Here is a 17,423-nt window from a genome sequence, read left to right as displayed (position 1 = left end):
TACCAAGTACAAGAATTCAGAACTCCTACAGAACACAGTCATCTCAATTAAGTCACTTTTGCAAACAGAAGAAAAAGTAATTGCTTTTCTCAAGTACAAAGTAATCCATGACAGTGCAATATTAACCTTCAAAAACCAGAAGGATGTTCCTTTGTACATTTTGATTAAATCTTTTCCTCCATCACTTGAAAAGTTCACACTGTCAAGATTTTCCCCAAATACAGCTATACTACATCTCTCGTTCTCAGCTACTGACTTAATATCTATGTGTTTCAATCTCTGTTAGTGTTCATCCTCTTCAAGTATTTACAAAAAAAAAAGGCATAGACATATGGCCAAGATTTTCAAGTTTCTCAAGTCAGCTTCTCCTGCTAACTCTTCTCTTTTGCTACTTTCTGTAAGCTCCTTCTATCAGAGATTGTTAGCTCCTGTCTTGTCCTGTCTGCTTATTATAATCCGTGTTTTACACTTTACAGAATCACAGAATGGTTGAGGTCGGCAGAGACCTCTGGAGGTCATCTGGTCCAACCCCCTGCTCAAGCCGGGCCATCTGGAGACAGTTGTTCTGGACCATGTCCAGATGGCTTTTGAGTATCTCCATGGACGAAGACTCCACAAACTCTGTAGGCAAACTGTGCCAGTGCTCGGTCACCCTCACAGTAGAAAAAGTGTTTCCTGATGTTCAGAGGGATCTCCCTGCGTTTCAGTTTGTGCTCATTGCCTCTGGGCCTGTCCCTGGGCACCTCTGAGAAGAACCTGGCTCCGTCCTCTTTGTACCCTCCCTTCAGGTATTTATCCACAATGACGAGATCCGCCCCGAGCCTGCTCTTCTCCAGGCTGAACAGTCCCAGCTCTCTCAGCCTCTCCTCCTATGAAAGATGCTCCAGTCCCTTCATCACCTTTGTGGCCCTTCACTGGACTCTCTGCCGTAGGTCCATGCTTCTGTACTGGGGAGCCCAGAACTGGATAAAGTACTCCAGATATGAAGTACATGCCATGTATTTCAGGACTATCCTTTCCTCATCCTTGCCTATCATTTCTCTCCTGAACTGCACCAATTTTCATCTGCATTCAAGGCCAGGCTGGATGGGGCTTTGAGCAACCTGGTCTAGTGGAAGGTGTCCCTGGTCATGACAGGGGGGTTGGAACGAGATGATCTTTAAGGTCCCTCCCAACCCAAACCATTCTACGATTCTATGATATTGTGGCCATTGATTTTAGCGTATCCTTGTTTAGATGAAAAAACAGATGGAAAAAAGTTTCCTTTTTCTTCAGTCTACAAAGATCTATGTTTCTACATGCATTTCTGACAGCCGAATATTTCTCTGCAGAGGTCCTTGGCTTAGAAATACATTTTAAAAGATTTTACTGGGTTTTAAGTCATGTGACCTACTCCTTATTAAAAAAAACCCTCAATGCTATGTTTTGATACCACTTAAGCTCTCCTTTTGTTTTTAAATACCACTACATTTTAACTTTTGCTGCCACCTGCATCTCATACTCAGTTAGAAAACATAGCTGCTCACCTCATGCTCTGGTGAGAGATGTTCCATGTCAGTTCGTAAACACTTAAGTCCTGGTAAAAAGTGATTGACCATTAAATCTTCTGAAATAACTTAAAATCAGGTTGTTAAGGTATTATAAGGATTGTCTTCTGAAATTATACTACTTTTTTTTTTCTGTCTTCTGATAATGTTATTCAACTGAACACAAGGACAAGCTACAGTAGCAAAACCCAAGAAAACAGAGCAGCATTTGGCACTTCATGACTAATAAAAAGATCTTAAATGTATTTAATTCCATATATTTCATACATCTATACACTCTTTTCATGTTTTCCTAATTTACTGGTTAAGATCAAGGGCTTTATTTTTTTTATAGCTTTTTTTTTTTTTTTTTTTTTTTGAAAGTATCCATCAGTTCCATTGTATTAGGTCTAGCTGAGATGGAGTTAATTTTCCCCATAGCTGCCCTCATAGCCCTGTGCTTTGTAGTGGTAGCTACAAAGGTGTTGATAACACACCAGTTTTTGGCTACTGCTGAGCAGTCCTCGCACAGCATCAAGGCTGTCTCTCCAACATTCCCCCCTCACTGGCAGGCTGGGGCTGGGCAAGATCTCGGGAGGGGACGTAGCCAGGACAGCTGACCCAAACTGGCCAAAGGGATATTCCATACCATGTGATGCCTGCTTAGCAATAAAAGCTAAGAGAAAGGAGGAGGAAGGTGAGCATTGGTTATTACAACATTTGTCTTCCTCTACGCATACCGAAGCCCTATTTACTGGGAAGTGGTTGGACATCACCTGCTGATGGGAAGTAGAGAATAAATCTTTTTTTATTCCTTTGCTTTTGTGCACAGCTTTTGCTTTATTAAACTTCCTTTATCTTGACCCATGAGGATTTTTCCATCTTATCCCCCCCACCCCCCACCCAAATCCTGCCGAGGAGGGGATTGATAGAGCTGCTTGGTGGGCACCTGGCATCCAGCCAAGGTCAACCCACCACATTCACTTTCTGTGAAAACCTCTTCTTTATACTGAGCCGATCATGTTTTATATCACACATTCAAAGACCAACTGAGTTATTTCTCAAGTATCAATCTTCTCCCCCCACCAGAGAATTAACAGCTAAACTTCCCCTAGAAAAAGGATACAACAACAGGAAAGAGCACTGTAGGCTTCGAACAGGTGGGTAGCGATATCCAGTCTCTTTGAATCCACAGACTGCTGGTTGTTGACCAAAGCTAACTTGTGCAAGTGTGGAATAACAACTGTAAAAGTAAATATTGGAATAAGTATTTGAAATTGCTTTCCGTAGACTTGCTTAGCATTAAAGAATTGCTAAGTGGCAATCACGGGCATCTGAAGCATCACACATCAGTGTGGAATAAACTGCAAATAATGGCTTTTGATGGGGCTGCCCTTGCAGATTTAACTGATCAACTCAAACTTGAAATAAAACTGTGGTAACGCCATCTAAAATAAAAGGGTACCTCAGAGCGCTTTTGAAATAGTAACAGTTTACAGAAAATATTTTGCAACATTATTACTTTCCTGCTGCTAAAGCTGTCTAAAAAATGCTTCTATTTTATTAATACAGCTGATAAGCTAGTGACAGAGATATGCATGTCATAAGAAATCTTCATTGACTATAGAGGAAGCCTCTCTAATGAGTTTCGCCTGCTAAACTAGATGCCTGCAGTTGGGATTCATGATAGCTCCTTGTGCTGTTTATAAGTATCTTTAAGACAGTCTAACAATCGACTTTGCTCTTCTATGTGCTTTACATTTCAGGGCCATGAAAAAAAAGCCGTTTTGTTAATCTGGGATGCACTTACATTTAAGATGTGTGGAATACTTGAAATTTGTATGCCAGCAGGGGGTGAAGCAATGGGGGGTGGGGGTAGAGGAAGGCATTTTACATGTCAAGTAATTAAGAAAGACAACTTCAGATTTGATCTGCAGTGAAGTGACCAGTCCCCTCTGGCTCTGAAATCATTCATCACCAGGTGCTGGTTTTCTACATACACACCAATGTTAGGTAAAGTGAAAAATATATTAGTAAAGTCTTAAATATTGGGACATACCAAACTCTGAAAACAAGAGTTTTCATCAAAATTTTTGTAAAGACAAAAAGAGTCAACATAACCAGCATACTATTAGCTTTGGGACAGAAAGAGGAAGACTGCATCTTCCCACTTATGCAACTTACATTCATCTCTAAATCTGGGCTCAGCATTAGGTCCAACTCTTCCAAATGTTTTTATGATTTCTGTATGTAGAGAATGTTGGTCTTGATATTGAGGGTCCTCCAGGAAAGATGCCAGCTGCATTTTTACTCTTTCCAGAAGCTTAAATATCCCCAGAGGAATAAAAAGTACACAAAAAAATGAAGACGCTAGAAACCGTTATGGTCAATTCAGTCTGTAATCTTCCACGTTTCAGATGATAAACCTCGGACCTCCTGTTAGTTTACAATTTTCTTCTGACAGGATGTTCCAAACTCTTCAATGTAGCTCTACATTTTAAAGACTGTTAACAGTGTTTTAATCTGATCTATCTTTAACTATAGACACATGCTTCCATATAGCCTGTCTTTCCTCCTGAAGTTTCCTTGGTTTTCATACTCATATTTTTTACCTGCTATTAAATTTTCCCTCTTACTATTAATATCTTTGGAGTGTTCCTGTTTAAGTACATCTGAATTCATGTTGGGTTTTTTTTGTAATATATCTCAATTAGTATGCTGAAAAATTTTCTGCAGAAGACAGAGATGCAAAAGTAAGCATCATAAAAATCAATGGTATTTAAAAGATTTCTTCAAATAAAGGCTAGAAAACCTGAAAATAGAAATATATCTAAAATGACATAAGTATTTAATTTGCATTCACAGTTGTAAAAATAACATTTTCTGATACATTTTGGAAGGCGGTATCACCTCTATAGTCTAAGGCTTATTATAATTAGTGCAATGGATACAGTAATTTTTGTGTGGTAACAAAACAGTATTCTTCCCAAACTGATTATAGGCATGCATTCCAAGCTACAAAATTGTAACTTATCCATCCTCCAAGTACTTGTGAGTCATCACTGACTTCTTACTCACATTTCCTCAAACGCATTCTTTTAGAATATGTTGAAATTACAGGAAGAATGCAAACTCTGCAAAAAGCTGCGAAGACTTTAAGAAGAAATTTGATTGCGCAGTTATTATATAAAATAAAATACAGTATTTCTACTGCTTACAGCAGAACCCTGGGTGTCTTTTTTCAGAATTCTGATCTATTACCAAAGTTTCATAATTTAAAAAACAAGAAGGGATTGCATATCTGCATTACCCTCAAGGATTATTTCAGTTATGTTACTATGATGTCTTTTAATGCCATCTTGGACACCATGGGCTAAACCAGCAGATATGACAGGAACTACAAGAGATTTGTGTCCTTCTAAAGTAGTTGGAAGCCAAGCAGGATACAGTGGATACTAAAGCATCCGAAACAGTACAATATACTTATGTGGAGATAACCGAATCCCACCCTGAGTTTTTGGTTAGCATTTTAAAGTAAAGCTATTTTATTTGAAAATAATGGACTTGGATTTCTGAACTGTACTGGAAAATGTTTTAAAAAAAACATTTTGAGCCTGGGATTTCCCATCTTCTATAGCCCAGGCCTCCTCCTCTATGCATCTGTTTTTCTTTGTTTATGTTTGGTTTGATATGTTTTTATTAGTTAAAATAGCATTGGTTTGTTTCCAAAAAAACCAAACCATCCCAACCCCCAAAAATGCCACAAACCATTGCAAAACTGGAAAGCATTCTGGAAGAAGATATAATGATGGAAGAAATAATTTAAGCTGCCCCCCCCCCCCCAAGTTAATTAATAAATTACTGGATTTATCAAAAATCACCCACTTCTTATGCTACAAAAACAAGAGCCTGACAACAGGTGTCTTACCTCCCTCTGAGTAACAGTTTCCATGATGGTCCCAAAAGCAGGAATTGTTGCAATCCTTACTGAACTACAACAGAAAAATAGAGTCTTTAAGATGTATTAAACATTAAGAATAAAATTAATTAAAAATAAAGCAAAATTAAAAAATTAGTACTTTAAGTTACATTAGTTTCTAGCAATGACAAAACAAAAAAAGCAGACCAGGAAAAAGACAGACAGGATTTACTCAAGGTCTCAATCTGAAACTCACAATTCAGGATCACTGGACAAGGTAACAAGGGCCGGAGCAACCCGCTTGTCAACTAAGGCTTCACTCATGCCTCGAAGAGTCAGCTGTAAACCAGTCAACATGCAATAAAAAACGGTTTGGTAAACTTGAAGAACTGGGTTAGCTGTGACTGAGGATGGGCAGGCAGACTCTTGGGGTTTTTCTTAGTTTAGTTACCCACACAAGACATTAAAACAATTAAGAGACTATTCATGCTCTAGCATTTATTAGTAACAACCTGTTAGTAAGATTAGCAAAGCATCCCTCCTTAGCTTGAAAGAAATATCACATCAGAATGTCCAGGAAATGTAGTACTGTGGTTGTCTATCAGAAATCAGATATGGCCAAAACTATTTTGCATTTCCGTAATGCAGATGATATTTAATTTTGCAGTAGTAAAGTTGATAGCATTACAGAACATATTAATATCCAGCTTTCTGCTAGAAATGTTGTAAGCAAATTTCAAAACTGAGAATATGATTAAATATAAAAAACCCATAAAAATTAAATGACATTGATTTATGTTTTCTATTTAAAGTTCATTCAGCAACTTTATCCAGTTTAGTTCTAGGTGTTGCAGTAAACCTTTTTATTTCCAAATAAGTGATTTAAAAGTTTAAAAGTTAAACTTCTAATTTAAATTAATTTAAAATTTAAATTTAATTTAAACTTAAAAGTTTAATTTGTTTAAAAGTAATTCAATTTTTGTTCAGCTAGAATTAAGAAACAGAACTGATGGCTATTTCTTCCTAAGTATTAAGAGGGATGCTAGGTATATAAGACAGTCAGGAAACTTACATTTCAGGGTCACTGGAGAGAGTAATGAGAGCAGGAACAACTCTCTGAGCTACCAGAGTTTCATGTACCCCCTTCACCAACAGCTGAATGGTCGGAGCAGGGGGGTATCACAGGTGATGTACGGAAAGAGCGAGCACAGTATCATGGGAAGAAGAACGGCACAACCAAGAGAGAGAAAGAAAAAACACAAAAAGCAAACCAAAATTAGAAGCTAAGCAAGTACTGCTACACTAGTGCTTTATATATGCAAAGGCATGAAGAAAGCTGAAGTGGTCTGGCAATCAGCGCAAACCTGACAAATTCAACAATATGATGATGTTTTCTCTATTTTCACCTATTTTAAAACTTGACCTCTCAGAAGTTTAACAAATAATTATGTATTATAATTACACATATAATGATGTATAATTAAATACTGATGTGATGTCAATTTGAGTTTGACAGTTTAATCTAAATGCTGTTCCTAACTCAATGGAATGCTATTTATTATAGTAGGTTGCTGTCACATGCAAAACAGATGTCTTTAGCAAGGCCAAATACATGTAGTTTTCCTGCACTGAGTGATACCTTTCAGACCTTTTACCATGTGACAAACTGCACCTTCCCAGACGCCAATAACCCTTCCTCAAAGTCATTCAGGTCTATTTTACATTTAACTGCCATCCAAGCAGTATGTATGCGAAACTTCCCAAGTTTCCCTTGCTGGTCTATGCAGGTAGAAAATGGAGAATCCTTGGATTATCCATGACATGTATTTCACCGAGTCTTTTTGTAAACTAAAGAAAAGATATATTTGTTGCAATACATCCCAAATGTTAAAAACTGAGATCACAGTGAAATTTGTTACCCATAAATATGTGGAAATTGTTTGAATAGGTGACTTTTTTTTTTTTATATATGTAGCTATACATAAGCACACATTTGCTGCATATGTAGCAGATGCCGTTTACATTTTTTCTACATATGAAAAACTACTAATTTTCAAAAAAGACAAATTTCAAACTTTCTCCATATTCAGCAAAACAGGTTTTTTTGTCTGCACTAATAAAAAAGGAAAAGCCTCAACATTTCCATTTTGTATCTCATGTAAGGAAGTCTGCATGTATTTGCTGGTTTTAGGATAAACATAAAAAGTTTATCAGTAGTTTCTGTAAGAACTTTGAAATGTCTTTGTAATATTTAGCTACATCCCAATTACTCAAGTTACATCATGAACACAAATTAAATTCTATGCTTTCCCCCCCAGCAAGTGTAACAAGAGAACATGTAAGATCCACAGGGCATGGGGAAAGCAGTAGCTGTCAGCGTATCACACAGTACTAAAAGCAGGCAATACTTACACCCTCTAACTAGAGAAGGTTTTACATTCTGCTATTTGTTTGAACATTCCTGCTTTACCAACTCTGAATTTAAAACAAAGTAAATTGTGAAAGATTGGAAGGAACCTGACTTTCCAGAAGCCTTCTATACAAAGCATCAATTTTTATTAAGCAATATTTGTGTGTGCATCTATGTGCGTGCATGCATGAGTGCACACATGCAGTGAATATATTGTAGCCTTATAGATAATAACTGGAGAAGGAAGAATGGGGAAAGAACTGTTAAGCTGTGTAAAAATGTATGCACTGTTGCTGCAAAGCACCTGGAAGGGGAAGCTGCAACTTCCTACACTTATTATTCAGAAAGTATTATGAACGTCAGTTCAACTACTAGATTTTAACATTATTACATTTCACGATTATTTACAACGGCAACAACTTCAAGTGCCGATGTGTTGAGCTTATGGGCTACTCTTCAAACAGCTGTTAAGGACATAGCTCACTGTTTTACTATTATGATCTTGCTCTCATATACAGATTTAACAATTTTCCCATTGATTACAATAGAGAATGCTTACTATTTTCAACTTTGAACAAATAGGGACTTGAGTTTTCTTAACTAATCTTAATTTTGAGAAAAGCCTAGAGGTAATGTAGTGCTTTGAAAAAAAAAATGCTTGAGACTTATATAATTAGCAAACAATTTAGAATGATCTCAGCTTCATGACTGCGTGGGCTGCCACACTTCTAACTATGGTAAAGCATGATAAGCAGCATTGTTCTGTCTCACAGAAAATAAAACATGCTTTATAATTCAGGTGTCATTCTGAAGATAAGTGTTGCTAGCCTTGAACCTAAACAGACTAAGAAAGCTTATAACTCAACTATGCGCTTCATGTTCAAACCAGCAGCAATCAAATCCGTTTGCATCATCATTCAAATGGAAAACTACTGACTGAAAACATTCACACAGAAGCAACAGAAACAGCTGGATGGGCAAAGCCATGTAAGGTTACAATGAGACAGACAACGCAAGTTTTTATCCTGTTTTGATTCCTCTAGATCAATGTGCGATTATTACTTATGCATACTACACCTTAAAAACGGTAGCACAAAGCTTCCTGCCCCCAAAGGAGAGAAGGAGGGTTCCAAATCAATTCTGTGTCCTTCCATTTCTTAACAGACTGTAAAGGTGTGGTAATGCAGTCTGGCAGGCCCAAATCACAGCAGTCTCTGTGCTGCTCAGAGTCTTTACAGTTCTCATATAGCTGCCCTGCAGGTGACATACTCTTTATTTTACTATCTAATTGCTTTGCCATTCAGCAGCCTTTCAGAGGTCAGAAATTCCTTGAACGAAGAAATCTTCCAAAAGTGAAACCAACTATTACCACCTCTTTACACAGGTGAAATTCCCTATCAAAGAAGTGGCAATATTATACTATTTTCAAGTGAGAAAAGTGCCTGCAATGAAGCTGCCTATGCTTTAGTAAACCGAAGCATACTAGGAAACCAGCAGTCAAATAGCATGCAGGACTGCCTAAAAATACTCAACATGCAGTTGAATTTGAAAAGAAATAGCAACCAAGACAACAGCCTGTTGTAACTGAGATCTTTCAGATGTTTCGCTAATGGTTCTTAAAAAAAAAGTTTATTATTACGAATATAAAATATAAGCAATGTTCTTGTTAGATTAAAAGGAGAAAAAAAAACCCCCAAACCCAAACAACAACTCAAAAATATTTTAAGGATGACCAAAAATTGCCATCTCCTTTTTAAAGGGAGAAGAAACAAGAAAAAAAAAGAAAAAAAAGACAAGGTTGGATGTTTTTACCTGAAGTCTCAGGATATGTCTTAAAGGGGTTGTTTAGTGCTTTATCTGCAATGACTTACAAAGTTGCAATAAAGAACACTAATGTTTACGTTAAGTGCTCTTTGTTCTGAGGCAGAGTTGAGATTTGTTTCTGCAAATGGATACAAGGTAGCAGGTGCAGCTAGAGGTCCACTGCAAAGTTATCCAAATTAGTCAAATGTGGAAGAAACAAACAAAGAGAAAAGGTGATCTCTTTGTTCAGCAAGTGGAGTATGTACCATAGTTTCTGCATATGCCTTTTTTAATTAACACTTGATAAGACAAAGGCACGATGTGGAAATAAAAGCAAACTTATTAGTTAAATGTAACAGTCTTTACTCTGAACAAATTTACAGATGTTAAGGGAAAGATGAAGTTGTCACTATGTAGCAAGTAAAGTAATTGTAAATTATTTTACTTTTTACAAAAAATACAGAATTGGTTAAATGTATATTTTTACCACCATGTTTTGCACCAACAGAAACTAGTTTGAATTGCAGTGCAAGTGCATTGTATGAGTATACACAAAAAGTATTGAAAACTGGTAACTTGTGAATTAGGCTACTGATGATGTGTTGAATAGCAAAAGCAAATGTTACAACTCAGAGATGATTGTTTCTGTTTATCTACAGACCTAAGCAAAACACATTTGACAATATATTTAATTCTGGTTTGATCACAGTTTAGCAATGAAATGCATTCTTGTAATTGGAAAGTGTTTTTCAGCATGCAATAATCAGAATGCAACAGTCAAGTCAGCAGCAGATCAAAGAACACACATACATCTTGCAAGAGGCTAATGACAAATTGCTTACTGAAAGATGTGCTGTTGAACAGAGAACAGGTATAGACACAACTGCACAACTTCCTGCTCCATCACACAGTACACAACTTAATTAAGCCATTTGTAATTTTTCAGGAATGTAGCAACATTATCTGAATCACTGTTTTTAAAAATAAACTCTAGTTTTTAAAAAAAGGTGTAAAAAAGTTTGGGTATCACCTACCTCAAACATTCTAGCAGCTGTACATCGAACAAGAGCAGAAGTATGGACAACTCCATACCATAAGACAGTTAATAGCAGCTCATGATAAGCTGGATTTGCACTAGAAGAAAACAGTTGGGCAGTCAAAACAGTAACAACAACAACAAAAACCCTAAACCCCCCACCCAAACCAAACCAAAAAATCCAAACACCCCCCCAAATACTCCTAAACCCTGAATATGTTCTTTGCCTATAAAATGTAGTCTCAAGAATCCATTGCTCAACAAATCTAAAACTCCAATATTTATCCTTTCGGAAGGATGCATAACATTTATCTCATTCTGAAGGACATGCAACATGTTGCTATCTAGAAAACATTGCATTTTGAAGTTCATTTTTTTTAAAAAACCCTTTAAGAACATAATTTTCAATAAATTATGACACTGAACTGAATGCAAATACATATCTAGAACACATCATAATAGCATGGAAAATACAAAATGAACTTCCATTTTATTCTCAATGACTGATTTTTGTGGGGTTTTTGTTTGTTTTTTTGTTGTTTCTCTTTTACGCTTCAGAAATTTTTTTACCGCTACATTTTTAATCTAGAGGTTAATAGTTTAAATTTTGTGAAACACGAAGGAAAAAAAGGAAGTATGCTCTTTATTCACCCAAAGCATCACGGCTATTAAAATTACAGACAAATTAGCAGCTTTTAATAAAAACTTCTAATGTATTTATATCTAGTCAACTCCAAGGTATATTCTTTACCCCAGTTCCACAAAGGAAGCTTTCAGGCTATCAAGAGGAGCATGGGATAGTGAAAGCATGGTCATTACATCTTCTAAGAATCCAACCAACAGCTTGCGGTCTTCTTCCTGAAAGAAGAGCATACAATGATAAATGGAGTATTGCTGCCGTTGTGATGACCTACAGCTACGAAAGAGACAAACTTTAAACAAGAACAAACTAGATTTAGCCTTTAACAATCTTCTTATGAACTTCAAAAATGGGGTTTAAGAACAAGAACCTTTCAAAGCAAACACAAGAAGAGACTATTTCATCAACTAAGCACATACTCGTGCATAAATTACCCAAACAGCATTACTAAAGAAACTTTTAAGAGTAGTACTTAAGCATTTTCATGGCTCCTGACAGTTTGTAATTGCTCACAGTCTACTAAACTTTTATGAGACGATCAAGTATTTATTTCTTCCTGTAAACTGCATATATGCCAGTCCATAACTGCTGGTTACTGGAGGATTAGGTAGTATTATTTATGGAATATTTATTTTAGTACTAGGTAACACTAAAATTTTAAGACTCCAAATGCACCTCAAATGGTGATTTACCTGCTTACCCATTTCAGTAAATTTCGTGAAATCATGTTTGCAGGGGTCACAGTTAAATGGCCAAGAACTCATTCATGGAATAAGTAACATTTTGGATAAAGGCACACAGCAGCTGTCAATGTCTGAGAGTAAGCAGTGGTGAAGATGCCAGATGTCATTTTAAGATTTACTGAGTTCAGGTTTTAACACTGATAACTATCATCTCAATGTAGTAGACCTGACTAGAAAACTTTGCTTTTAAATGTGTTTACAGCTGTTTACAACTTATCTACTTATCTTCAAAGCACAACAGCACTGTATGTTTTAAAAAAAAAAAACAAACTAAGGTTTTTTTAGTAGAATAAATCCTACGTATTATTATACATTTAACAAAGAAACAGAAAAACAAACTTACCTGAATATAACATGTAAGGACCCCTGTTGCATAGATGGGAACCGTGGCTTTTGTTAGCACTCCATTACCTGCTGTGGAATCTAATAAAACAGTGAAGAATTTAGGTTTTATATATACATATATGTGTGTGTGTGTGTAAAATATATATGCTATGTATTTTATATATATACATAAGGTAGACTTGTATGTGTGTATTTTAAGTATTACATATTCACCTTTTTATATGTACATGAAGAATTTATATACATTTATATGCATATATACATGCACACACATGCTAAAATAATGCTCAAGTGGTATTTGGATGTCAGATTTTCTTTGTACTTTAAACACACACTATCTATAACTTCAGAGTGTTCCATTCAGATTAAGATTAGATTTTCAACATTTCAGAAAGATGACAAATTTGAGAACTGCAGTTTGAAAATGTTATTTGAACAAGAGATTGACAGTTTTTTTCCAGTTGTGGTTAAGATGAAATTTTAATCATATGAGTAAAAAGCTACTTACCTATGTTTTCCTCAGACAGTCTTAAGATCTCCTGGAACTGTGGTTTTACCTACACAAAGGATGATGAATGCCATGTAAGAAAACCTGTTACCAGTATCAATTAAGTTAGGAAAAAAATTAAGAATAAAAAAAACCCCCAACACAACAGAAGAAGGACATTTTGAAGGTACAGAAGGAAAAAAATCCTTTAAAAAGCATAGACAGCTTTTATGAAAATTGAAAGCATGAGGTAAGAGTAAAAATTTCTATGGAGCACCCACACCGAGGTAGCAGCATTTAGCACTCCTGATAGCAGAAGCTGAAGTCTCTTGGCAATATGTTTAGTTGGGCTTTAGGGTTTATGGTTTTACCAAGCTATATATATGTAAAAAAATAAATAAATAAAATTTTGTTTTGTATCTTCGCTGTCCGTGAAGTGCTCTCTTCCAAAATATAGCTGTGATAACCAGTATCGGAACAATTTTACAGAAGCAAGGGTTCTAAAGATAACTTACAGAAGGGGCATGTAAAGACCAGAGGCTGGTTTTAGTCTCCTCTCTGGAGGCAGCACATAATCCTAACTCCGTTTTGTAATTTTATCTTTAGGTAATCCTCTTGTGTTTTATAATTTCCCTTTAAAGTATTTTGGAATTTTATTCAGAAGTTACTTTATTGAGAGAAATGATGTATTTCCTTGATAAAAATGTTTAGATACCATCTATAGAAAATATTTCATGTAGGAAAAGCATTCATTTTAAATTCCCAGTCCAGTCTGGAGTACTTATGTATGCCACAAACACTGAAGAGTATGCTGTTCTGAAAAAAGAAAGTTGTTAAATCACTAGAATGAGGACGATCTCTCTCACTCTCTACGCCATTCACAAAGCAAATATGAAGAATACAGTTTAAAAAAAAAAAAAAAAATCCTTCCTTGTTGGGCAAGATGAGAAGGCCACTCCAAAATGGTCAAAAACAGAAATCAAAAGGATGCAAATAGAGGTTTACATGTATTTATGGAAAACCATCAATGTGACATGCAAATGTGAATGGTCACATAAAGTGTGGGTATTCAGACACACGGTAAATATGGAGAATATATATCATCAAAGTACTCCTTTTGTAGAATATTTAAGGTAGTATCTTACCTTAGTGTTTGTAAAAATTTTCCCAAATGTCCTACAAAGTCTCCAGAAAAATCTAGAGAACTCATGGACACAGGCAGTTGATGCTACATTGATCTTGCCAACTATTTCTATAAGCTGTGGTAGCCTAAAAAATGAGGAAACAAAAGGATATTAAACACTACTCATCTTTTGTTTCTCTCCAGTTATATTTGTATAGATTTACTGTTTATATTAATAAATATATACACACACACAGAGCACTATTCATTTTAATGAAATTATCTACAAGTCCTGTACAATTCCTGACCCTTGAAAAAAGCAAGTATTTAAGTGCCAGAAAAGTCTGACCTATATTTTCAAATATCTGTTACTGCAGAATGGTATATTTAATTAGATATTCAAAATACAACAATCTGCGCTTCAACAGAGAATTGATTATACTAGTGCAAAGATGAACGAAACAATATTTTGGAGCAAGTAGTTACCTATACATTCTGCTAGAAAGTTGATATTTTCTGAACAAAATCAAAGGCATTTCAGTATAACAATTAGAACACCTAAAAAAATTCTATCTTTTCCTCTTTAATAATTCTTAAACACAATCATACTTAGAATTCATATGTTTAATAATTGTTAAACATAATCATGCCTAATAACTATTAATTCTGACACATTCTGAAATCAGGAATCATCAGATACAAATTAACTCACAGTTGATTGACTACCCATAGCAAAGTCTCCCAGCCTGTGGTACCCTCGTGCTCTAGCTGATAGTCGTACAGTTGCAGCAACACTGCTAATTGTTCACGGCTTCCAATGATGATGGCCACATCTTGAAGAGGCGATACAGGTCGGGGAAATCTAGTGACTGTAACAGCAGAGACAGGTGATCATGAACAAAAGAAAATGAAAATACCTTGGAGATGATGACAGTAAAGATAGCTAAGTCTGAAACTCTTCAGTGCCTTCTGTGTAAGGTTATCAAATTGCTTTTTAAAAATCAGTGAGTTAAATCCACCTCTGAAGAGGTTACATAAACCACACTTAAAAAGAGAAAATGCCAGTACAGGGACATTATGGAATTATTATTGCCAGCACGGCTTCACCAAGGGCAAATCCTGCCTGACCAACTTAGCGGCCTTTTATGATGGAGTGATTACATCAGTGGACAAGCGAAGAGCTAGGGATGCCATCTACTTGGACTTCTGTAAGGCCTTTTGACACAGTCCTCCACAACATCCTCCCTAAATTGGAGAGATATAGATTTGATGGATGGACTTTTTGGTGGATAAGGAATTGGCTGGATGGTGACATGCAGAGAGTAGCAGTCAATGGCTCAATGTCCAGATGGAGATCAGTGACGAGTGGTGTTTCTCAGGGGTCTGTATTGGGACCAGTATCTTCATCAATGACATAGACAGTGGGATCAAGTGCACCCTCAGCAAGTTTGCAGACAACACTAAGCGGTTGACATGCTGGAGGGAAGGGATGCCATCCAGAGGGACCTGGACAAGCTGGAGAAGTGGGCCCATGTGAACCTCATGAGGTTCAACAAGGCCAAGTGCAAGGTCCTGCCCCTGGGTCAGGGCAGTCCCTGGTATCAATACAGGCTGGGGGAGGAAGGGATTGAGAGCAGCCCTGTGGAGGAGGACTTGGGGGTACCAGTGGATAGAAAAACTGTATGTGAGCTGACAGTGTGACTCCAGGGAGACCTTATAGCAGCCCTCTCGTCACAGGGAAGGACTTTTTACAAGGGCATGTAGTGATAGGACAAGGGGTAATGGCTTTAAACTAAAAGAGGGTAGATTCAGACTAGATATAAGGAAGAATTTTTTTACAATGAGAGGTGAAACACTGGCACAGGTTGCCCAGGGAGGTGGTAGATGCTCCATCCCTGGAAACTTTCAAGGTCAGGTTGGACGGGGCTCTGAGCAACCTGATCTAGCTGAAGATGTCCCTGCTCATTGCAGAAGAATTGGACTAGATGATTTTAAAGGTCTCTTCCAACCCAAAACATTCTACAATCCCTAAGAACACAGTAGAGTGACTTGCAGGCAAGGTTTCCTGACTCCTAGCACTACACTAGCACTACATCTAACTGCTACAATCTTTATACATGAAGTAGTTTTTGACACTCCCCACCCCCTTTCCCAACTCCTTCATTTTTTTAATTATCAGAAGAGAATAATTCACACATAAAAAGCAAGGCCTCAAAAAAAATTCTAGACCATTAAAATATCTGGAGATTGAAAGCCTGCTACACCAACATTGCTCTTATTATTCTCAATTCATGACAAGCATGCTTAAATTTATTCAGCAATGAAGTTAAGCAACAAGAACATCATCTTTCCTACTGCAAAATTCAAGAACACAAGCTTCCAGTTCCTGCAATGCTACTGGTTTAGTGAAAAGTACATGAGATTTTTTTCCTCCACTTTTGTGGAAGAAGAAACTGTCAGACTAGGCTGAAGGCTGAAATGTTTGAATTCCTTATTTCAGTAGTAGCCACTCAAGGAAAAAAGTGCTCATCTTTAAATGACTCAAGTCAGCTGAACAAGTTTTACCACAGCATGTTTAATATTTTCACATTAATATCGCACAGTAACATACCACTACTTTCCAAATTCTGCTTTAAAGTTGTTACCCTTGCTTTGCATCTTCACACACAGCACTATTATCAGCCTGTGGCAGGTATTACCAATAAATATCTTTAAAAAGTATTTGTAACAGGAGAAAACATTCTATAGGCTAGGATTGCTGATCTAAGTATAACTTCACTATGAGGCCATTGAGTCTGCTGAGATATTACACAGATATGTAAGAGATGGTGAAGCTCCTGCACTACGCTGTATTTTTCCCACTTCATAAATTTTATTTGTAAGAATTAACTGAAACTGAGGCCAGCCTTCTTGAGCTATTTTTGGCTATTAGTGGAAATCAATTCTTCAGAAACCTTTAGGAAGTCTAATTAAGGATTGCTTTGCTTTCTCAAAAACTTCTTTTAAGAAGTAGCAAGAAATAATGAAAGAGGAATTAAAAACTTTTTGTGATAATCAGGTCTCTCAAGCATAGAAATGGGTGGAAAAAAGACGCATTACTTAAGGATTTGCTAAGGGACAGCAATATGAAAAAAACATTTAAGTGGCAAATCAGAACGCAAAACTGTATTTTTTTTTCCACAATTTATGTTGTGTATTAGGACAACAAAGTATTTAATTGCAAGACTCTCATTGGATTACATAAAGCTATGTCTCTGTGCGCAAATAAGCCATTTTGCCTGTAACACTGCTAAGTAAATACAGAAAAAAAAATCCAAAAGGATACCATTTAGCTCTCCTTTATTCTACTGACAATAATTTCATAAATATTCACGACTTACATATTTCTTCT

The 17,423-nt window shown here is 36.4% G+C and overlaps 1 protein-coding gene across 7 annotated transcripts in view; it reads right to left on the bottom strand.

Annotated features, from left to right (window-relative positions):
* RELCH (RAB11 binding and LisH domain, coiled-coil and HEAT repeat containing) overlaps positions 1–17,423 on the bottom strand; it is an 82,865-nt gene that overhangs the window by 11,793 nt on the left and 53,649 nt on the right. For 6 of the 7 annotated variants that reach the window (XM_049823778.1, XM_049823782.1, XM_049823779.1 and 3 more), the window contains 11 exons: positions 14,745–14,901; positions 14,055–14,178; positions 12,931–12,979; positions 12,421–12,500; positions 11,446–11,552; positions 10,693–10,792; positions 6,518–6,600; positions 5,455–5,518; positions 3,711–3,849; positions 2,653–2,769; positions 1,527–1,615 (listed from right to left, as the gene is read on the bottom strand). In XM_049823778.1, coding sequence (XP_049679735.1) covers positions 1,527–1,615; positions 2,653–2,769; positions 3,711–3,849; positions 5,455–5,518; positions 6,518–6,600; positions 10,693–10,792; positions 11,446–11,552; positions 12,421–12,500; positions 12,931–12,979; positions 14,055–14,178; positions 14,745–14,901 — 1,109 coding nt within the window. Of the gene's footprint in view, positions 1–1,526; positions 1,616–2,652; positions 2,770–3,710; positions 3,850–5,454; positions 5,519–5,701; positions 5,785–6,517; positions 6,601–10,692; positions 10,793–11,445; positions 11,553–12,420; positions 12,501–12,930; positions 12,980–14,054; positions 14,179–14,744; positions 14,902–17,423 lie in introns of all 7 variants that reach the window. The other variant, XM_049823781.1, reaches the window with a different exon arrangement.

Source organism: Accipiter gentilis, chromosome 20, assembly GCF_929443795.1.
Source record: "Accipiter gentilis chromosome 20, bAccGen1.1, whole genome shotgun sequence".
Taxonomy (NCBI): Eukaryota; Metazoa; Chordata; class Aves; order Accipitriformes; family Accipitridae; genus Astur; species Astur gentilis.
This window is presented reverse-complemented; position numbering and strand designations above follow the sequence as displayed.